At 42.8% G+C, this 24,362-nt stretch overlaps 1 protein-coding gene across 8 annotated transcripts in view; it reads right to left on the bottom strand.

Annotated features, from left to right (window-relative positions):
- SCUBE1 (signal peptide, CUB domain and EGF like domain containing 1) overlaps positions 1–24,362 on the bottom strand; it is a 228,219-nt gene that overhangs the window by 146,089 nt on the left and 57,768 nt on the right. For all 8 annotated transcript variants that reach the window (XM_074227126.1, XM_074227127.1, XM_074227129.1 and 5 more), the window contains exon 4: positions 9,572–9,706. In XM_074227126.1, the coding sequence (XP_074083227.1) occupies positions 9,572–9,706 (135 nt within the window). The remainder of the gene's footprint in view (positions 1–9,571; positions 9,707–24,362) is intronic.

The raw sequence follows: 24,362 nt of genomic DNA, 5'->3' as shown, positions 1-24,362 counted from the left end.
ATTGAATAACCATTGTAACAAGTGACATTCTTCATATGATAAGAAGAGCCACCAACAACTATGAGGCCTGCCAGTTAGGGTTAGGCTATTCCTCATTTATAGAATTCTTATTTTTTCAAAATATATTCAGGGAAGAAAGACAATTCCTTATTATCTGTATCTGACAAAGAGCATGAGGTACAGGCCCCATCCCCACTTTGGTTCTCAGGCCTATACCCCATGGGGATCCTAGATGTAGAGATGGAAGGATCCTCAGAGGTCACCTAATCCTCATTTATAGAAGAGAAAATGAAGACCAAAGGAAGTGAGGTGGCTTCCAAAAGGTCTATCCTGCTTCTCTAGCTCTAAATCTACATTTCTTCTCACTGTTGCACAATTCTTCTCTATAATGGCATGGGCTTTAGAGGGAAGAACAACTCAGTTTTTTGAGAATGGGCAGCCAAGGTCAGGGATTTAAGAATATCATGAATGGCAAGAGATCCAGGTCAGGCCAATTATCCATTGGTTCTTGAGGAGATTCATTGTTAATGAAGTCAAGGCACTGCACAGCCAAAGTCTAGAAAACTGAGTTCTAGGCATTGTTCTCCTGGTGACTTATAGCATACCTTAGAAAAGTCACTTGCCTTGCCTCTGCATACTCTGCAGTCCACCGCATCCTCCTTGCTATGGAGACACTCTATCTCCCCACTTTGTGTATTTTCACTGCCTATTTCTTTGCCAAAGTCCCACCTTCTACAAGAAGTCTTTCTCATCCATCTTAATGCCAGGGACCTCCCTCTAAGATCATCTTCAATTTATTCCATATTTATCTCATTTATATACAATTGTTTGTGTTGTCTCCCTCGTGACAATGGTGAGCACCATGAGAAACTGCTTTTGTCTTTCTTTGTATCACTGGCATTTAACAGATGCTTAGTGACAATTTAAATTGCTCTCTCTGAACATCCGTTCACTCCCTGTAAAATGAGGGAGTTGGTCTCAAAGCATTGTTCAGGTTCTGAAATTCTCTGAAGTCTGTGCTCTCTTCTCTGGGAGAGACCTTCAGATACTGATCAGCTTTCATGACCCCACTCCCATTTTCTAAGTTCTTTTAGCCATTCCTTATATATTTTTCAGCCCCTTCACCAGCCTTCTGTCCTAGTTACCCTCCTTTATGAAAACTCTTGTCTGCTAATGTCAGACATATTGAGATTTATAAGAAACATGAATACAAAGTTGATAGAAGCATAGATGAAAAGACTTCTGAGTTCAATTACATATTGGCCTCCCTAATTGGTAGCCATCATGCAGCCTTTATTTAATGCCTCCGGTGAGGAAGACCTCATTGAATTTTTTTTTTTAGTTTTTGCAAGGCAATGGGGTTAAGTGGCTTGCCCAAGGCCACACAGCTAGGTAATTATTAAGTGTCTGAGAATAGATTTGAACTCAGGTCCTCCTGACCCCAGGGCTGGTGCTCTACCACTGTGCCACCTAGCCACCCCTGACCTCATTGAATTGATAAAGCAATCTAGATTCCATTTCTGGTCAACATTCACTGGTAGGAAATATTTCTACTTCTTGGTCTAAAGTTTACCTCTCTGTAACTTCTCCCCATTCTTTTTTGGGTCTTCCCTTAAAAATAATTGAAGATGTTCCATGAACATCATGAAAGCTCTTCAGATATTTGAAGGCAGCAATATTATACCAGACTTGTGCTCAGGCCAAAGATGTAGTTGTCACTATGAACCTTTCCAGCAGACTTGGTCCTGCCAGAGCACATGTTCTACTGGCTAAACCTTCAAGAACCCAGGGTCATGATCACCCCATGATGAAATGGAGGCCTGGGGTATTTTGACTCCCAAAGCTAATTGTGCAAGTGAAGAATAGTCAAGTCATGGTTAGAAAGCATGTCCAGATTTTTAAAATCTGGCAGTTTGAATGAACTAAAACTAATTGAGAGACTCCAGAGCAGGATTGCTGGCTTCTTCCCTGGTCAGACCAAGTCTGGAGTATTATGTTGTGAGCACCACATTTTAGGTAGGACATTGATAAACTGGAGTTAATCTGGAGGAAGACCACCAGGATGGGAAGCAGAAATGAAGACCATCCTGAACATGTTCAGTCTGGATTAGAGAGAAGATTGGTAGAGTGGATGTGATTGTGATCATCCAGTGGCCAAAGGGCTAGCTGGAGAAGAGGCATTCTACTTGTTTTGCTTGGGCTCAGAAGGCAGAACTAGGAAGGGTCCAAAGGAGGCAGATTTGTCCTCTATGCAAGGAAGACCTCCAGCAGTGGGCAGTACTTCATCATTGGAAGTGGTCAAGCTCAACAAGACATGTGGACAAGATTTGTCCCAGTTTTGAGACTCTGGGATTCTACTGTTGTCTTCAGGAGTCAGAAAAGCCCAGAGTTTTGCATTTTAAATGCACAAGCTTAAACTGAGACAAGGAATCTATTCCTTTGGCTCCTTCCTTTTGCCCTGGTTCCCAGTTTGTGTTTTGTTTTATATCAACTAATGAGGATGCAGTGTGGACCCAGAGGGAATCTGGGAGTGCTCTGTCCTCACTAGCCTAGTATATATTGTGAGCATTTAGCCACTGGGGCTCAAAGGTCATTTCTTTTGAAATTATGGGCCACCTGAAGAGTTGTTTATCACTTTCCAGGGCCAGAGGGGCCTGAGTGCAGAAGCTGAGTAGCTGCATTTGTCTTGGGGCCAGAACTATAAAGGAGAAAGGAAGCCATCCAAATGGAGTGGGACAATCAATCACTGGGCACAATTCTCCGCATATGTGCTAAAGTTAAGTCAGCCTCTAAAGTAATTGTACTGGAATGAAAGAGCTCTAGACTGGGAGTTAGGAGAACTGGGTTCTAGTCTCAGTTCTGCAATGGACTTTGGCAAAACATTAACCTATTCTGAATCTCTTTTCTTGTTTGTAAAATGGGGGCACAGGAATAGATTTAATACTTAAACTTCATTTCTGCTTTAACATTCCCAGTTCTAAGGCTTTTCCCAGTTCTTCAATCCTCTGTTCTAAGACCCCTCTGACAGTATATGATTCTGGGGGGTGGGATTAAATGAAGCGTTTATGAGCCAATTGCTGTTTTCAAAGACTGGACAATCTATTGTCTGTAGCAGCTTTGGAGAGGGGCCCAGACTCATTGATTTTTTCCGTTTCTTCAGTTTAGTGACACCCACCAGAGAAATAGCAATAAGTGATTTCAGATGTTTAAAAAGTTGCTCCCTACACACCCAGCTCCCCCCACCTCTGCTCAATCTAGTCTGAGGAGACAAGAAGAATTCAATTAGCATCATGACCCCAGGGAGATTACATCCTCCAGTGCTCAGGGTTTGTTTGGAGCCTCAATCAAGACTCCTTTTCTGGGCCAAACAAGCCTCTGAACAAGATACAGGGACAAATGAGCAACAGGATCAGTTCTTAGCAAACCCATCATATCTCTGGATAATAATCCATAGGAGCCATTAATAAGCTGTCAGGGCAGGGGCAGCTTTTTTCACATGAACTGTATTAGAAGACCTATACTCTTAAGTAGTCTCTTCATGAGGCAACTGGTGGTCCCATGGATAGAACCCCCAGGCCTGGAGTCAGGAAAGATTCATCTTCCTGAGTTCAGATCTGGCCTCAGACCCTCACAAGTTGTGTGACCCTGGGCAAGTCACTTCACCCAGTTTGTCTCAGTTATCTTATCTGTACAATGATCTCTGCTAAGAAAAGTCCAAATGGGGTCATGAAGAGTAGGCCATGACTGAACAAGTTGTCTCCTCAACATCCGACTCTCCTCTTCCAGTCCATGCTGAAGGCCCTGCCAAAGACATCTTCCTGATGCCTGCTCCAAATTCCATTATTCCTCAAAGCATTTCAATAGCTCCCCATTTCCCATGGCTGGCAATAAAGACCCTCTATACCATGAGGCTGGATGATCTTTTGGTTCTTTTACTCTTCTCTTTCACCTGTACTAAGCTTTAGCCAAACTGACTCATCCATTCCTAGACAAGACTGCTTTCCCTGCCACTTTGACTTTGTGCTGGCAGTAAGTAACCTCTATCTGAATGTCCTCTTCCTCCTCCTCTTCCTTACTCTTATTTCTGAAACCTCATCTGTGGGATATTTGTAAACAGCCTACTCATACTTCAAATTTCTACCTTTTCTACAAATCCTCCTGGACCCCCAAGATAGGAAGGATTTTTCTTGCTCTGACCTCAGAGCTTAGTAGCTTTCCAGAACATATTTCTTGTCTCATTTTGCTTTATAGTTGCCTGTGTCTGCTTCAGAGCCTGCTACCAGATTGGACATGGTGACTCCTATAGAGCATACTTTGGTGTTTAATAAATGTTGATTGAATATATAAATGTCAGAGAGAGAGGAAAGGAGGGGAAAACTCAATCCTTCAGTGAACTAGTAAGCATTTCCTAACCAGCTCCTGGGGGCAGGTACTGGACAGAGGTGTTATGGGAAGCTGATACAGTATATGAGGCAATTCCCCCCCTCAAGGAGTTTTCATTCAAGAAGGTGGGTTACCAAGACACACCTAAGTAGAATTGGAATAAATACAAAGTCATTACACACAAAAGCAGATAGGAAGGATGGAGGAAGGAAGGAAGGGAGGGAGGAATGCAGTCTCTTTCAAGAAGTGCTACATTCAAAACCCTTAGGTGCTACAGCTCAGGGGTGGGGGGTATGGTGGCTTCAAGCCCCTATTCTCTCCACAACCTCCCAATAAGTTCCTCTTGAGCCTGAAGGCTCCCCAGCAAGGAGAAAATGAGGATGGTTTCCATCAGCGTTCTGTTGGGCAGTTTTGATGGTTTAGACACTGAAATCTGTTTCCCTGGAATTTCCCTCCCTACGTCTTTGCCCTAACCTGCAGGGCTGTGATGCCAATAATCAACATGGTGGATGCTGCTGTGATGCCTCTTGGTTCCTAAGAACTTGGAATATTGTCAGAGAGAGAGTTCACTCCCCATGAACTGGTGCAGAGGATTCTCTTGAGGGTTCTGAGTCCAACAAGGCAGCCAGGAATATTCTTGCCCATCCTATCAATTTTGTCGCTCCCTTCTTCCTTCCCAGGGCCCCCTTCATCTGACCCACAGGAGCAGCCTTCTCATTAGACACCTGGCTTCCAGAATCCTTCTTCAATCCATTGTCTCTGAAGTGGCCAAAGTCTAAGCAAACTGTTCTCATGCTCACGAATCTGAAAGGGCTCCCTATTTTTCCTGGATAAACTCAGTTTAGCATCTAAAGGCCTGGGTAATCTGTCTCCCATCTACCCTTTCCAGGCTGGTTTCACCTTACTTCCTGTCTTATGCTTTACATTCCAGACTCCAAGCTAAGCCCTCCAAATCTTGCCTCCGTGCTTCAGAGGATTTTATTGTGAGGATTAGGAGCTATGCCTGGTAAACCCAAAAGGGCTTTATAAATGTCAGTTGCCTTGCTAAGGCTCCCCTAGGTCATAAGGAACAGAGCTGGGATTGACCCCATTGCCTTTAAAGACAGTCATATTATTATTTAGTCTTCATCTCTGGGCTTGGCTCAAACCAAAAAACAGGCTGACCTCACAAATGTGATGCCTTACATGCATCTGTCAACCTTCTCCACACCACCCTGCCATGGCTGCTGACTATGGTTACCCTTGCTATAAAAACCCTCTTAATCTTCTCTCTACCAATCTGCTCTGGTCCCATAAAATCCAGTCTGGGTCTGGAACACCATAGTGGCCTTCTCCAGGCTCCATCTTGGATAGCACCAAAGCCTTTCCTTCTAGCAGGGAGACTTTTATAATGTGCAAGTTGAAATCCGGATGGCACTGGCAGCCCAGCCAAGTGGTTTCCATTAAGGCTCCCGCCACCATTCACCAAACAGGCTTGGAATGGGAACGATTTATCTGGAGTGAAATGACTGGCAGGCCTTGGAGATAATGACCTTTAAGTACACTATTCTCAGGAGTGGCTCAGCTCTGTCTCCTTCCAGGCCAAGGAATTGGGTTTCTCAGCTCTGAATTCAGCAAGAGAAGGGGAAAAGGGGGCCACAGAATGGGGTTCCCAGAAGTTTGACTTCAAGAAAATCTTCATTTTTGAATTTTAAAACAAGCCCTTTGAAACTTCTAATCAGTTTTAGTGGTTCTAATAGAATGATTTCTGTCACATTAACAAAATTGGTTTCTTTTTTCCTCATCTTTGAGTAAAGAAAATTATTGAGGCCCTCTGGCTGGATAGACACTGGGTTTAGGATGAGGATAACTGGTTTTGATAGACCCTGGCTAGGTTACCTTGGGCTAGGCCCTTCCCCCTTAGTTTATCTCACTGGTAAAATGAGGGAGTTGGATTAGATATCTAAGAATCTTCTGATGCTGATATGCTTGTAATAATCATCATCATCATTTTTATAACAACAAGCTGACTTTTCTGTAGCATTTAAAAATTTGGAAGGGGTGTTGTTTTTGTTTTTATTTAATATTTATTTATTTTTCCAATTTCACGCCAAGATAGTTTTCAACAATCATTTTTGTAAGGTTTTGAGTTTTGCATTTTTCTCCTTCCCTCCCTTTCTTCTCCATCCCCTGACAGAGAGCCATCTGATATAGTTAATACATATTTAATTCTGTTAAACATATTTCCATATTAATCATGTTGTAAAAGAAGAATCAGAACAAAAAGGGGAAAAAACCATGAGAAGGAATAAAAACCATAAAGCATGAAACATTTTAAAAATTGAAAACAGTTAGCTTTGGTCTGCATTCAGACTCCACAGTTCCTTCTCTGGATGTGGATGGTATTTTCTATCACAAATCCCTTAGAATTACCTTTGATTATGCACTTTAAAATTTGTGAAACGTTTTATGGCTATTATCTCATTTGCTCCTCAGCTCCCTGTGAGATAGCTGCTATAAGTATTATTATTCCCCTTTTTACAGACGACGAAACTGAAATTCAGGGAAAGTGAATGACTTGCTCGGGCCAACACCGGAACAAGAGAGTACTAAAACATCTTTTACATCTAAGAGTGCAACGATCCATAATTGGGGAGCATCCACTTATCCAATAAAGATGTTCTCTCTGAACATGGACTTGAAGGATTGCCTTTTGGGAGAAGAGCTAATGTCCCCATGGTCAATGATAAGATGCTCTAGAAATGCTGAGCCTGCCCAGACCATGCTAAGGAGCTCCCAAATAAGTATTTCCAGCCTTGATTCTCTTCCTCTTCAAGCATTCACACATTAGAGACTGATGTGGAGCTCAGCCTGGAGGCAGGAAGACCTGAATTCTGACCCTTAATGACTGCGTAACCCAGGACTGTCACTTTAACTTCTGCTTACCTCAGTTTCCCCAATTGTAAAATGGGGTTCAAATGTCATCTATCTTCAGGATTATTGTGAGGATCCAATGAGATATTTGTAAAGAGCCTAAAAACCAAGCCTGCCCTTCAGGCACCTCATGCAGGATCCAGTGGCCATTGTCCCTTTCTGACTTTCAAACATGTATCTCTAGCCATGACATCTCTCCTGAGCTTCAGCTTTGCATCTCCAATGTGTCTGTCCATAAATACCTATCTCTATCCAATCAGTCCACTAGCATCTCAAATTCAGCCTAACCGAAACTCATCATCTTTTGCTATCAACCTGTTCCTCTCTGATTTTCCTCATTCTGACTCACGGTACCAGCATTAACCCAAATCCCAAGATCAAAACCTTGAGGTCATCTTCCCTTTCTCTTAACTCCAAAATTCAATCAGTCACAAGTCAGTTAATCATCAGGGTTATTTATCATCAGAAAGCTAGTGACAGGAGCCTTGATTTATTTGATCACAGCCAAAAACTGTTTTGGCCTGGGAATCTACCAAGCCAGAGAGAGGATATCATGATGTGCACTGGTGGAGGAAGTACTCAGACAAAATCAGAGATCCTTCAAATTCTGAAGTCTTTGCATCTTCTTGCCCAGCTCCCAGTTCTGGGGTCTGTTCACAGTAGACTCTTAATAAATGTTTTTAGACTGGATTGGATTGGATCTGCTCAAGGAGAAACTTTAATACATTCATTGTCCCTTAGGAAGCTACTGTGCATAGGACCCTGTACCAAGCTGCCCTCAAGGGTCTTAGAGTCCATTTGGGGAGAAGGGACAAAACATATACATCTAAACACAAACCACAGCATGAGGTAAAGTTCTCAGGCCCAATGAACAGCATAGACATAAACTTTTTCAGGAGGGAGAGGACACCAATAGCCAGGCCAGTCAGAAAAGACTACATGGAGGACACTCCCTATGAACTGAACTCTATATTTGGACTGTTGGTCTTCAAAGGAGATCTCTAAGCTGGAAGGGGCCATGGAGATTAGAGTCTATTCTAACTCCCCCATTTGACAGAAGGGGACCTGAGGCTAAGAGACAAGGATTTGCCCAGGGTCACACAAATGGTAGAATTGGGGCTCCAATTCTAATCTTCCAAATCCTCATTTCAAAGATCCTGCCAGCCTTTGTTCTTACCCACTGTTGTTCTCTTCCATTAGACTCCTCTACCTCTTGCCTAAGTCTAGATCAGAGACACAACCAACCATGAGTTCAGTAACCAAAGGGTGTCTGAATCAGAACACCTGTGCTCCTGGGACAGTTCTAGTGCCACTTCAGTCCCTGAGGACCAATAGGACAAGTTGTCCTCCCAGAAATATTCCATTTATCCTTAATTATCTTCTCCTACCCCTACTCCATTGCTTCTCTGATGTATTTAGCTACACTTTCTGGTGACTTCTCTCCTGCCTCTGGGGCTCATAAATACCAGGTTCCTGGAACCTACTCCAAGGAGATCAAAGAAACAAGGCATGTCCAGAACTAATTTTTAAAAACTAACCATAGGCAGAAGTCCCTCTTCTCTCTTTTACTTTGGTTTGGACAGAGTGAATATCATAAGATAAATAAGCATGAATGGGGTGTGATCTTCATCAAATGTCTCATTTTTCCTCAAGACTTTCCTGCTTCCAACTTCCCTATTACTGGTGGGGTACCACTATACTTGATTCATCTTTGACTATTAATTCCCCTTACCCCACATCAGCTGCCAAACCTTCCTGTTGCTACCTCCACAACACCTAGTGCAATCTGTCCCTTTCTCTCCACTCACTCAGCATTATGTCCTACTCTTATGTCAATCAGGGTTAGGAGCTCATTGCTACAGTCATTCCAAGTTGCACATCCAACTATGATCTCAAATAGTGTAGCTTGTTTGGGAGAGAAAGTTTCACTTGTCTTTCTCTATCCCCACCAGAGCCTTAGAGAGTAAGGCATAGAGTAGGGGCTCTTCCCCATAAGAGCTGCATACTCCAAGGCCAGCCGAGCCCTGAGCTCCCAGGGCCTTCACCACCACTTCTCCAAAGAAGATTTCTGCCACCAGTAAACCCAGGTAGAGGGAGAGAGAAGATAAAGATGGCAGATTGAGGCAGAATTTCAGTGACCCATCATTTTCTATTTCTATAGCATCAAAACTCTCATGACTTGTCCCAAGTCTACCATATCCCCAAACTTAGCTCTAGGATTGAAAAGAGAGACAAGGAGGAGGCGCAGGAGGTATCTTTCCTCCTAGACACTTACCATTGGAGCGGTGAATGCAGGTATGTTGGTTATCACTCAGGAAAAAGCCCTCACGGCACTGGCATTCATAGCTGCCCATCGTGTTCACACATATCTGCTGACACCCACCATTGTTATCCAGGCATTCATCCACGTCTAACCCAAGAAAAAGAAGATAAAGAATGAGTGACCCTTTGACACCCTATGAGCTATGCAGAATATAGCAAAAACATGAGTTTTGTAGCTACAGGGGAGCTTCAAGGTCATTCAGCTCAACATTTTCATTTTATAAGTGAGAAGAGAGGCCCAAGGCAGGGGAGTGACTTAGCCAAGTTAACACAACTACCTAAATTAGAATTTGATGGTAGGAGCCTTTGTACTGAAAAAAAATCAAGAAGTCTGGAAGTAACAGTCCCTTACTTGGGACCTAAAAGATAGTGCATGTCAATGCATGCTTGTTGGGTGGCTACATTTATTTGTACAGTGCTTCACTGTGGCCTCAGGGCCTCTACCCCTGATCTGGGCCTTAAAATAATGCCATGAAACAGGTGAGGACAAGTCTGACCTCAAGTTAGTTGGGCTGTCCTGCCGTAAAGGGGATTGGACTCTGTGCTCTGGGAAGACCCTACTGACTCCAAGATCCAGGTCCTGTTATTCCTGAGTTCTCTCAGCCCAAAGTGGGAGGTCAGATTAGATGACTTCTCAACCCTCTCAGTATGGGTCCTTATGTACCCATGGTCTTGTGACCTCTCCATTCTCGTCTAGTACTGCCGCAGAGTGATTGGGCAGCAGTGCATTATCTTTGCTTTACAGGATTAAAGATAGAGCTGGTGGCCAAGTGACCCATTGAGTCAGTGTCAGGACTAAGCTTAGAATTCAGATTCTTGTCTTCTTGTGCAGTATATATAATCCCCAAATAAAATAAATTACTGCAAAGATATACAAAGTAATAAAATACAAAGTAGTCTGAAAGAGAGAGCCCAAGCAGTTGGGGAAGACCAAAAAAAAAAAAAAAAAAAAAAAAAGGAAACTTGATCCAGAAGATGGTTTTTGAGGAAGACAGTAATTCTATAAAGAAGGGCAAGTAAAGTATGCATTCCAAGCAAGGCCATTATAGTTAGGAGGTGAGAGAGCCAGAGCCAGGAGATGGAATTCATGTGAGAGACAGAGAGAAGGCTGTTCTGGCTGCCCAGTGAGGCTGGAAAAAGCTCAACGGAAGTGTTTCTATTTCATCTCAGAAGAAATACTAAGTCATTGGAGTTGGTTAATAGATAAGTCACATGCACTGATCTACACTTTAGGAAAATTTCTCTTGGTAGTAGAGATCACAAATGAACAACAATGCTCAGTCTTGAGATAGAGAGACCACTGAGGAGATGGCTTCAATAATAGAGGCAAGAGGTGATAAGGGGCTCAACTAAGAAAGTCTCTACCATCTACTGCTGGTCAAAATTATAATAGCAACTAAGAGAGACAGACAGACAGGAGAGATGGAAACAGAGAGAAAGCAAGAGAGAAGGAAAAAAGAGGAAAAAGGAGAGAGACAGAGGCAGAGGGAGACAGGAAGACAGAGGGAGCAATAGGAAGAAGTGAGAAAAGAGAGGAGGAGAGAGAGGTTGGGGGCACTGTGGTGTGTTGGACAGAGGGGCCAGCATGGTCATCAGGAAGACCTGGGTTCAAGCTCTGCAGTGGATGTATCTCAACCATCTGATCCCATCAACTCTCTAAGACATTAAGTTCCAGACTTGTGCCAAACTGTAAAAGTGGAGGCAGGTTCCACCTCAAAATTTCCCCATGGCAATGAAATCTGGGATCAAGAACCCTCTAAGCCCATGTCTTTCTGACTCCATGTTTAGCTCTATAACACAATGCTAAACTGTTTGTCACAGAACAGCACAGTGTAGAAGACAAGAGTACCTGAATTCATAGCCTCCCTGTAAAATCAGGGTAATAATTTCTGTAGCCCTTGTATTAAAGGATTTTTGTGAGGCTCAAAAGAAATTATGGATATAAAGCATTGGTCAAACTTTAAATTACTAAAGAAATTTCTCTTATTATTTTTTAAAATCTAGATAGACCTATGATTTCCTCAGCATTGATACCTCTGATGAGGAAGATCCCCATAACCCATTCAGATCATAAACTGTTTCACAGTTAGGTATTTTGGCCAAGCTCATACTGTTAATTTGTTCAGGGGGTAGAATTTGAATTCAGGTCTTCCTGAGTCCAAGATCAGTTCTTTATCTAATAAACTTCTTGTTGTTCAGCCATTTCATAATTTCTGACTTTTCAGGATCCCATTGGGGTTTTCTTGGCAAAGATATTGGATTGGTTTGCCGTTTCCTTCTTCAATTCATTCTATAGATGAGGAAACCGAGTTAAATAAAGTTAAGAGACTTGCCCAGAGTCCCATAGCTAGTACATGTTGGGGCTAGATTTGAACTCCAGGAAGAAGAGTCCAGGCCCAGTATTCTAATGCTACTTAACTACTCTAATACTACACCATACTATATTATGTTACTATCATCATCACTACCACATCTATCATAATCACTATCATCATCACCACCACCATCATTTTATTCTCACCATCTTTTTGATGGAGCTTATTTAGAAATAAGTGGAAAAACAATTGAAAAATGTTGCTGTCCTGCTGTTATTCTTTTCTATTTAATGGTCTATGGAATTTCTCACAAGGGATAAAATAAGTGTTTTCTGTAGTTAAGTGAAAAAAGAAATGTGGATATAAATGCACCTTTGTTCATCTCAGTGAAAGTATCCTCAGCACAATACCAGTGTATGACTGTCGGGCCCCAGAGATGATATACCTTTCATCTCACTGCCACATGATTTTCATCTTCCCACCAGATCTTCCATGTAGCTTGGCATTAATAGGCTAGTGGAATCTATTAAACCTTGGTTCTTAAGTTTTATAAATCAATGTGATGCCTGCTGATTGTGGGCAAGAATTCTGATGGTGATGATGGTCCAGTTGTCATACACTTTTTTGGTGTATTTTCCAAGACCTTTTCTTATCAGTATTTGTAGTATAAAGAATCATAGTCTTGAAGTCTTGGTAATTGTTTGGTAGGCACTGAGAGGTTGGCACTGCCTCCACCATCCATGGGTGATCTCTGCCAATCACCGAGTGCAGACTCCATAGGCGAGCTCAGGCCTGAAGTGCCCCAAAGAGACTTGTTCCACTAAGACCTGGATTCCTTGGTTCTTCTTGGACATGGGGTGACCCAGTTCAGGCACACACTATACCCAGGTTCCATTTGGGAGTGAGACATATTCAGCTACATTTGACAAATCTTACATCTTATTGACAGTCTTTGCCCCTACCCTTTAGAGCACTGACTGCTTATTCCAGAAGTTTCTAACTTGCTCATCATTTGCTCAAAGCCAAGTCTCTCAGTCCTTTTTCCTGCTTTTTGTCTTGGAATTGCTAATCTTGTTCAGCTGCCTGGGGCAATGCCATCTGTCTTTTGTCAATACTATACAGAATCTCATCAGGTTCCTGCACAGATCTGTCACATGGTCATCACCCTAATTATACAAAGAGGCATTTCTTTTCAGGTTTGCAAAGTGCTTCACATTTGATTCTCACAAGCAGTCTGTGAGCAAAGTACTCATAATCACCCCCATTTTGCAGATGGGGAAACTAAAGAAGAGGAAGATTAAGTGACTTGCCCGCACAGCTACCAAGTGCCAGAGACAGGATATGAACTCGAGACTTCTTGATTCCAGCACTAGTTCCATTGCATAGTCTCACGAGTTAACTACTTTAAATATGTTCTTCCCATTTAGTTTTGATTTCAAAATGCCAATATGTCTCTGCAGCTCTAGGCTTCTCTTGGATTTCTTTATGATTTGTGTCTTTACTGAAGGAGACTAAGTGAATTTGTAGGTATTGCCTTCATCCATCGGTCCAAAGTGAAGTTGTCAGAGTATAAGTTTGCAATAAATTCTTAAAAATTTGGAGTCCAAGTAATACTTTTCTGTCACTGGGAAAAGATTCCATAGTTGAAGGAATGCTTTTATTTGTTTTTTCAGTGAAGTTGCATAGTTTAAAAATCACCTTTCTATGTACATTCAGTTGCTAATGAAGCATTTTTGGATCGCTTTATTCTTTAATTTAGAAGCCATGCTTCTTTTTAGGAGAGATCATAATATATTTAAAGTGAGTTAGAATTATAATGGGCTTAAACTGCATTACTGAATCCTACATTGCATACAAATTGTTCTTGACATTATTTTGTGAGTAGCAAGTTTTAAATAAAGAATAGGTTTCCATATAGACACCAAATATTCTAGCATTCTTGGGTATCATTTATTTACTTGTAGTTTGTGAGTGAGCCATGAGTACAGAATTGAGTAAAAGGCTTTGCAGTGATCCACAAAGGAAGTATATATGTTGTGGTGCATTCAATAATTACAATAAGTTGTTCTTCCCCTGTGGGACTTTTTGGCAAATCCTTTTTACCCTTTAGTCAAATATTTGAGTTTTTAAAAAGTATTTATAGGGGGGGCTAGGTGGCGCAGTGGATAAAGCACTGGCCCTGGAGTCAGGAGTACTTGGGTTCAAATCCGGTCTCAGCTGTGTGGCCTTGGGCAAGCCACTTAACCCCATTTGCCTTACAAAAACCTAAAAAAAAAAAAAAAAAAGAAAAGAAAAGAAAAGAAAAAAGTATTTATAAAAACATTATTTGTACAAAATAAGAATGAATAAGTTTAAAAAAATTTTAGATTGTTTATAGATTTTTTTTCTTCATGTTACAAGTTATGAATGTTTTATATGTAGAATATAACTTATAGCTGCCTTTATGGGGTGGGGGGCATTCATATTGTCATCCTTTAATATCAGATATGTAATCTCTGTCCCCCCCTTTCCAGTTTTACAAAGAAGTTAGAGTTTCAATCACTTCCCTTTAATGTACCTATTTTTTCTTTTATTATATTAATGGTATGTAACTTTTCTGTGTATTTTGTGATTCAATACTAATTTTCATTTTTACTGTATTTCATTACACCACAAAGATAACCAGAAATTTTCTACATCCTTCTTCACAAGTTCTGTCTTGCTTCCTGTTGTTTTCATTATTTCTCAAAGACTTGTAAAATTTTTGATCAGCGTTGAATTATTTATTTTGTTACTTACCCTGCCTGCTTCAACCTCTTTATGTCAGTTTGATCATTTAATTTTGACCTATAATTGAATTTTTGATGTGTTTTCAATTTCTTGATTGCCATGTAAACATAGTTCTTTTCTGTTGCCTTTAAGTGGCATTCATGTTTTCTACATGAACCAACTAGGCATCCTGGCAGTAGCTTCCACATGTAGTGTTCTGTTCATTCATGGATGGTGGTAATTTGCAGGACCAGCTTTTTCCAGGGTAAATATGTCCATCTCTTCTTCAGAATTATTTCTGAATAATGCTATGCTATTTTAATACTTTTTTTGATAATACATTTGTTATTATTATTCTCATCTTTTTAAAAATGATCCTGGGCTAAATCATTATTCTATTAACTTTTTAGATATAGTGTTCTGAACAGTTGCACAAGTGGATAAAATGACTACGTTTTTAATTCAGTATGAGTATTAGGCTATGAAGGCCCCTTCTGGAAGCTCCCCGAATGGTCTTCTAGACAACTTGAGGAGTGCAGAAGGCAGGGAAGCAGTAACCTGGGCCTTGGCTTGGGCCTGTTCCCACCTGGTGATTACATTGGCTTGATCTCCTCAGGAAGTATTTCATTCCATATAATTTGGAGATTAGGAACTCTTGGGGTGGCAACATGGCTGTTAAAAACCAGACCCTTTGAGTTTTAGATGGAGCAATGCTAGGTAGTACAGTAGTAAGTTTAAACAATCTTCCTGGAAAATACCATATTTTAGATGAATTGTTCTTGACACCATTTTGTTGGGGCCATTTTTGAAAGACCATTTTTTCATGTGGACACTGAACATCCTAGTGTCCTCACTTTGCTTGGTCCAGTTTATATTTAGGCTGTTCCCAAAGGCACAAGGAAGTTTTATAATAAAGCTATTAAAGCTCTCAGCTTCCCTGAGCCTCTGGGGACGCCTGGCCTTGCTGTCTTCAACTCAACCATGGATGCCCACCAAAATCCCAGGCTTTGCAGGGATCTAGTTTAAATGCTTCAGGCCTTGGTCCAGGGATGAGGAAATCAGTTATGTGATGGTCCCTCTTTTGACTCCTGGGACTCTTAGGCCATCCTTTTGACTCCTTAGTCAATAGATTTGGGGTTTTTTCCTTTAAAGTGGCTACATTTGTCTTTTTATAACTTTTTACCAAGTTATTATGTATGTGTATACAACCCAGGGCCCTTGGGCTGCTTGGATCTCCTCTCAGTACTTCCATCTCATCCTTTATAAAACAGGAGAGGAGGGATGGAATTCTCTCAAGCCCAGGTTCTTCTTGTTTGAAATCCCATAATCCTGTAAAACGCATGATTGATTTTAGTTGCAGCTCGGACTCATTATGGGACCTTAGGCAAGTCTCTTCCGCTGGGCCTCTGCTTCCTGGCTTGTGAACCGAGGTCGTGAGCCCGACTAAGGCCAGAGCCCTGAACTCCACAGCCCCTGGACTCGAGCACCCCACCCCCAGCATGCCCCCAGTCCTGCCCGATCCCTCTGGGCCTCTCCAGACAGAGCAGGGCCAGCAGACACAAAGGGCATCCATCAGGGCTGCCAAGAATCTGGAGGGATCCCTGGTCTCCAGAACACATCGTGTTTCAATTAGCGTGCTCGTAACCTCCCCCACCCCCGCCCCCTTCCTCTGGCTGGCAGTTGGGTTAATGCCATTTAATGAAAGGAGGCTTCTTAAGTCCCAGGGTTCCAGGTCTGGGCTGTCATTTGAACAGGCCACCCGACCACAAAGCCCTCTCTGCTACTGCCCCCCCACCCATGCCATTAAACATTTTATGAAGTTCTTTTTAACATTGTATATATACTTCACCCCTGGGACATAAGCAGGCATAACAAAGGTGGAGGGAGCCCAGCCAGGCTAGGAAATCCATTTTCAACCTGACTTGGACCCAGAAAGGTATCTGCAGTGATTGACTTAGGGTCCTCCATCCAGGAGAGTCCAAGATAGAATTAGAACTCAGGTCTTCAAAATTCCAAGCTCCATGCTCTGTCCCTTAGGCCCCCTAGCTGCCCCCAGGGGACTCAGTTTCTTTCTCTGCAAAATGCAGGTGTAGATGGAGTAGGGAAGCTAGAGGGCTGAAGAACTAGAAAAGTGTAAGCCCTGAGGCCTGGGAACTTGAGTCTCCTTTTCCCCTTGTTTATCCTCTGGTCCCTCTCTTTTCATGCAGGACTCCTTCCAAGCAGCTCTGGTTCAGAGTCCTCTGCTCCTTGTTCCACATACTGCTGTTTTCTCACCAAGCCAGGTCTTTCTACCTCAGGAGTTCCCTCCATCTCAGAAGGAATTCCTTGGGGAGAAGGTTCAGGGAAGAGAGTTAGGGGAAAAGTAGCATGGTGGAGTTGAAGCTAAAGGAGCTAAGCCATCCTCATCAAACCTTTTTCCTTTCCACTGGGTTGTGACTTTGCCATGTCTGAAAGTCATTCCATCAGAAGTGGAGATGTTTTAGAAAGGATTCATGCAATGGGAGGGTTGTGGCCTGAAGTCCCCTCTGACCACATCCCATTAAAGCTGTGGGAGCCCAGGCAGACAATCTCACTGGTTTCCTAGTCTCCAGTAGAGTGGAGACTCAGTCATATAACATTCTGCCTCAGCAGAGTGAGCCTACTTGTTAGGATTGAGATTAGCATCTCTTAACATTACCAAATGATTCAGGAACTGATTTTTGTTGAAGTAGGCAAAATTTCAACTTTAGATGGTGTAGTGAAATGATTGAAGCATCTACTGTAGAGAGTACACTGGGTTTGAAGTGAAGAAAACCTGAGTTCAAATCAGGCCTGAGATTAGCAGTGTGACCCTAGATAGGTCACTTAACCTCTCTTTGCTTCCAGTCCTCATCTATAAAATAGGGGCACGCTGGATAAGAAATTGCAAGCTGTTCTAGTATCCAACCCCAAAGGAGTCATGAAAACCCCAAATGAAAACCCAACAGGGAGTTGGACACAGCTGGAAATGACTGAATAATAAAACATTCCTAAATGATTGAACTGAATGAGTTAGCCAAGTTTCAACTTTGTCCCATGGTTTGCAACAGCAAGGTGGTACAGTGGATAGACACCAAATCAGGAAACACACTGGAGGAGGAATTAACTCCTCCAGTATCTTCACCAAGAAAACCCCAATTTAGGGTCATGAAGAGTTTGTGCGGGACTGAAACAACTGCCCAACAAAACCTTTATGAAAGAGTACTGCCAGTTAATAAAGCTTTCTGACAGACTGAATGATTCCATATTTTCCATGAGCTTGCAAGGTAAGGAGGAGGGAGAAAAGTCATCTACCCAGCAAAAAAGGGTAGAACATGACAGGGACAATGGAGAGATCCAAGCAAAATGCTAAGAGGGGTTGAAGGAGGGAGAGATTGCTTTCACCTGGAAGGAGAAGGAGGGATGAGAAAAGGTGCCTTGAAGGATGGGGTGCTTGAGTTCCTTCCACTAAACATGAGTTTAAACCTCCGCAAGGTGAAAGCTGGTCCTGGAACCCTGATACCAAATCCTGCCTTCAACATTTCTAAGGCAATCCCTTCATCATCCAATGGCCTAAGCAGCTTCCCGACATTTTCGGTTGCTTTCTGAAATGCTGCTGATCTGTATTGGTGGAGGGAGTTCATATCCTGGGAATGGAATTTGCACAATGATGAAATCATACCAAAAACATGTGCAAAGCATTAAGTTGAGCCTAGTAGGGAGAAGCTTTACCAGGTGGTGGGGGGGGAGACACAAAGGGTTCAGAGGGATCTGGATGAAGGCGAGGGCCAGATCTCTGTCTTCTCCAATGGAAAGCACAGAATTCAACACAAAATAAACTTGTAATAAGTCATTGTGGTTGAACTAGGGCCTGGATGCCATTCTTTGAAAATCATGTACCAGCCCATATTTTGGTAAATTTCACAATATGGTGATTTCAAACTCATCTCCCCCCAAAATTTAAATCGGATTTAAGTAGAAATAAAAAGGAAATCAATACACATCACACACCCACAACATCAGTCTCTTGTGGGGACCAGCGGCTGGCCTTCCAAGTGTTGGTGTTTACATTAGCACAGAACAACTCGACCCATCGCTTTCCAGTTCAGATGAATAATTTGAAACAAATGCAAGGTCTTGTAAACATTATTTTTTAGGCTCCCAAACAGCAAATCCCCAAGACTTCCCTCTTGGACTGTGGGACCATCCCTTTCTGCGCCCCTTCCCCACCAGTAGAGAGGATTATCAGTTCAGCTGCTCTAGAGCAGGCTAATTTGGATGTGGACAAAAAAGATCTTAGGATATTTTTGGCTCTTTTCAGTTTTAGGATCATGAACTTGAGACCTGGGAGAGGAGGGAGTTAGGGGATTGTCTAATCTGGCCATTCATTTTGGTGAGAAGGAACCAGGGCCTCAGAGAGGGGAGTCTTTTGCCCAAGGTCACACATCTAAATGGCCTTGGGTAAATTGTCTTGCCCCCTTAAAATGAGAAGATTGGATTAATTCATCTCAAGACCCTTGGATTCCAAGACCATTTTTATCTATAACCAAAAAGGACAACTTTTAAGTGCTGAGTTAACTCGCCTGATGCATTCAAATTAGACAAAGCAAGCAATAAGAAAATAGACAAAGAAGACTGTAATCAGTAGATTAACCAGATAAAAGACTGTTTCCCTGTGATTAGAAGATGGATCTCCCTGGTTCAGCACTGCAGATGTAAAGGGGAGATGGGATTATCAACCCTCACTGAAATTGGCCAGTGTCTTGGGTTCTCAGAGGCTGGTTGAGGAGTAAGTATTCTTATCAGGTCCTGCTGAGGTGGAAAGACTCCAAAGCCTAAGCTATTAGTAGGAGCCAGACACTGCCAATGTTTGAGGAGCTTCCATTCTAAGACCATGACACATGCAAGTGGAGCTGAACAACTAGGGGAAGGAGAGTAAGGGTCAAGGTACCAGCAGGGGCTGGGGTGGGGATGGGGGCAGCTGGGAGGAGGATGAAGCTGGATTGGCCCAGATCCTCCCCACAATGGCCCCAGGGGGCCTTCACCAGCAGGAGGAGGGAGGAGGGAGAAGGGGTTTGGGGCCTAAATAAAGGAAGGCTCACAACTAGAAGCTTGGCCAAGACAGGGGGAGTAGGGAAAACCACCAAATGACTTGGCCTGTGCCAGTGAAGGATGCCCATCTCCAAGAATCTGTAGTACTCCGTGGTCTCCAGCATTGCTCCCAGAGCATAGTGTCTATCTGACCACAGCAGCATCTTCTAGTGGTTCACTCTGGCCCCTTCCTCAGGCTCACCAGCTGCTTCTAAACAGATGTGGGGGGAGCTAGGTGGCACAATGGATACGCACTGGCCCTGGAATCAGCAGGACTCAAATCTGGCCTCAGATACTTAATTATTACCTAGTTATGTGACCTTGGGCAAGTCACTTAACCCCACTGCCTTGCAAAAACAAAAAAAACCCCAAACCCACCCAGATGTGTGGTAGCTCACTGACTCCCCATCTTATTTCCACCTAATGGTTGTGTGTGTGACTTGTAAAAAAAAGTTTTATTTTATTTTTTTCTAATTACATGTAAAGACAGTTTTCAGAATTCATTTTTTAAGATTTGGAGTTTCATATTTTTCTGCCTCCCTCCTTTCCTCCTATAGCTTCCCTTGATAGTGAGTAATCTGATATAGATTATAAATGTACAGTCATATTAAACATATTTCCATTTTAGTCATATTGTAAAGGAAGGATAAAAAGGGAAAAACCATGAGAAAGGAAAAAACATAAAATTTTTTAAGTGATCATCTCATAGTTTGAAGGAGATTGTTCTTTTTGACCTTATCTTCAAGTTTTGTGATAAATATATAGGTGATTTTGTAGATTTATTTTATTTCCTTACTATTTTACTGAAGCTATTAATAGTGCATCTAGGTGGCTCGATGAATCTGTAGTCAGAAGACCTGAATTCAAGTCCTGTCTCAGTCCTTTAGGGTATAACTATGGGAAAATCATTTCACCTCTCTCTGTGTTAGTTTCCTATAAAATGAGCATCAGAAACACACACACACACACACACACACACACACACACACACAGACAGCCCTGGGTTGTGGCAAGGATCAAGAAAAAATGATATAAATTTGTAAAGCACAGGGCCTGGTACATTATAAGTGCTGCTTCTCATTGTTCCCCATATTTCCTTTCCATGCTTTTCTTTGCCTGTTCTCTTCAGTTTTCTAAGTAAACCATTATGATATCTACAAATAGGCCTGTCATCTCTTTGCCAATTCATACAGAATATCCTCCCAGCTATTCAGTGTCTTTCCCCTTTACTCTTGTCTGTATTTCATACAGAATTCTCCATCTCCTGATTTCTTCATCCCATAGATTCCTTCTCCCATAGTAAGCCAGCAGGGAATGTTCCATGGGTGCCCTTCTTGTCCATGCCCCTTGGGCAGGACCTGGCACCCAGCTGGCCCCACACAAATGTTTCCCAGGTCCATTATCAGTAACAATGGTGATCAAAGAAGAGAATATGAGCAAGGCACTCTGTAACATGGTGAACTGTACAGATGTTCACTATTACTGTTGTCAATAACAAGAGCATTTCTACAGACCTTGGAAAGCCCTGACATTCAGGATCTCCCTTGATGATGACAAGAGCCCTGCCAGGTGGTCAGTGTTGCTGCTCTTCCCATTTTACAGATGATAGAACTGAGGTCGATGACCCAAAGACACTTTTCTAAGATGACCCAGGGAAGGAAGCAGCACAGATGGAATGAATGAATGTGGCATACTCTTCACCACTCATTATTTGTTGAAGCCGATGCGGTCTCTCTATGGAACAAGGTGCTTTCTACAGGGCTTAGCAGTCAGCCTCACTAGGAATATATGTTCTTCCTAGACCCAGGTCTAGGAAGGGTCCCAGGAGGGACTCAGGTCTTGATAACTGTGGTTCGGAACTCTGCCCCTTTGGCTGAATCCCATCTCAATCACATACACCTGGGTGATCTTGGGCATGACACTGCCCTTCTCTGGCCTTCAGTGTCATCTTTAATAAATTTCAGTCATTCATTCCATAGAACCAACTGCCTGCCAAGAACTGCTAAGAACTCAGCATAGGAAGACAAAGGCAATCTGACACAGGCCTTGAGATAATGTATCCACAGATACATCCATATCAAGCTCATGCACAACTGATTAAAGGTGAAGTTGTGGGGAAGACCATTAGCAACTGGAAGCATCACAAGAAAAGCTACAGTCAGCTGTGAAAGAAGTTAACCATACAAGGAGAGGGAAGACCTCTAGGCAGTGGGTACAGCCTGGGAAAAGGTATGGGGTCAGGAGATGAAATGCCACAGGTCAGGAATAGCCAAGAGCTCAGTTTGACTGGAACATGGAGCATGTGAAGGGAGCCTGGAGTTAGGAAATGTGTCAGAAAGTCCTGGGCAAGTCTTGAATGAAGTAGTGAGTTATGATAAGTCATTTGGTCAGACTTGGGGGCTTCTCAGGAGGTGTGGAGCAGTGAAGATAATTCCTTGGTTCTAGGATCTAGAACCTCTCAAAGCACTTCCCAGGGATCTAAAATATGATTGGTATGTATGTTCCCTCCAGGGCTTCTTGGCCATCCTGCATGACTCCTATCCAGGTTCTGTCTAAATGGGCTACAGGGAGTCTGCCTGGGCATTCTTCCTTCATTTCTCCTGATCTCAAGAGCATCCCTGGGCTGGACTCTGGTGATCCCACATTCTCATCATTTGACTGAACTACTTGCTTTTTTACTCATACATTTCCTTCAATTGAAAACTTCTCCTTTGTGTGCCTTAACGCTTTTATTTCAAGGAATGGCTCCTGGTCTTATAAAAGCTCATCAACTTCCTATAAAGCTACCTCCTGCTACCTGTTCCCCTTCCAAATCTAAATTGGTTTTGCTGCTACAAAAGCATTTCCATTTTATGCCATTGAAATTGTCCATTTTGTCTTCTAGGATCATTCTAACCTTTTTTTAGTGATGAGTTCTCCCTCAGGTACAGTGGTGAAAGGTCTTTCCTTGTCGGTTCCACTTGGTGGCTGTGGCCACGTTGGTCTCCCCATCATCCCCTGAGCTCAACTTCTTCAGAGCCAGTGGTACCTGTTCTATGATTCATAGCCCCACCACACCACTGAGGGGATGGCTAAGCGCTTGGCTCCAAGTCCCTGAGGGTAGCCCAGCCCATTTTCCTCTTTCTGTTTGACTCTGGATCCAAACTGTGGCCATTTTTACCATCTGATGTCCCAGAAGTGTAAGTGCTGGACAAACACTCCACTTGGATTTTCCTATGTGGATGGGCTAGGCTGAATTGGCCTGAGAAGTCTGGCTCTTTCAGGAGGTTCTGCCAGGTTTATAGTGACCACCACAATGCCATCTGAAAACAGGAATGCCCAGATATCCTCACCAATCCTCAGGGAAGTGTTTTCCTGCTTTGGATTTTGTGCTGGATATCCTCCACCATAGTGGTTATACAGCTCCCTGGTGGACAGCTTATCCAATCATTGCTATCATTGTTTTCTGCTATGGGCAAAGAATCCAGGGGCCAGCCTCCTCTGGATGAGCCCATCTGCTTGAGCTATACTGTTCCTGTTGCAAGGACTGACCCTCCCCTATTGCTCCAGCTTCTAAGATTCTCTGATTATGGAATCTGAGGAGTAAGGAGCCAACTTTCAGTGGAGAAACCTAAAGCAGAGCAAGAAGGGAAGCCAAGGAACTGGACACTCCACAGACCTGACAGCAGACTTGGCTGCTGACCCCTGCACATGACTGCTGGGGCTGATTCCTTCCCCACCCTGTTTTGGTTTGGAGCTGAGCCTGACTACAGCCAGTCCCACAGCAGTGCCGCCCTTTGTACATCCCAGGGCCCATTCTCCTTATGCCCTGGAGGGAGCCACTTGCAACAAATTGTTAAGGCCCTCAGCCTCAGGACATCTACAAAGTTCAGGTGGCTAGTGTAGATAGTGAGAACCAGGATCTCCTAGAGTAGAGAACAGTACACGGGGGACCCTGTGGAGGCAGCACATCCAGGGAAAAGTGTCAGAGAATGAGCTTCCATCCCAATCTGCTGCTTGTGTTTGTGTGACCCTGGGCAAGTCTCCTTCCTTCTCAAACTTAAGTTCCCTCCTCTCTAAAATGAGGGAGTTGGACTCAATGAGCTCAGATGGCTCTTCCATGGCTACATTGATGACCTGGGGATTTATTTCCAGATCCTGGATGGTTCTTGTAGCCCAGAAAGTGTGGACATGTAATGCCACATGACCTTAGGAAGTCCCTATCAGTATGATGCAAATAAATAATTTCTGCTTTGCTATTCTATGAGGATCTAAGGAAAGAATGAATGCAAAAACTCTTTATAAACAAAATCACTTGGTAATGTGAGAAATCCATGAGAAGACATGAAAGCTTTGTTGGGAGCATTCAATCGCTGTAAACTGAACCATTTTATCATCTGTAAAGTACTCTGTAAAACACGAAATTCTGTAATAATAGACTATAAATTGTAGAATGTTAGGAAGACTATAAGGGTCTTTGGGAACTGCTGAAGCCTTCGTAAACCACACAGCGTCACGTGTGTGAGCTATTATCACCTGCCATTGCTTGCTGGTCTGGGGGAAGATTGAGGCAAATGGCCCCTTTCTGTGAAAAACTCCCAAGAAAGGCCATGG

Source organism: Macrotis lagotis, chromosome 2 (genome assembly GCF_037893015.1).
Source record: "Macrotis lagotis isolate mMagLag1 chromosome 2, bilby.v1.9.chrom.fasta, whole genome shotgun sequence".
NCBI lineage: Eukaryota > Metazoa > Chordata > Mammalia > Peramelemorphia > Peramelidae > Macrotis > Macrotis lagotis.
Note: the sequence above shows the minus strand (reverse complement) of the source record. Positions and strands in the feature narration are given on the sequence as shown.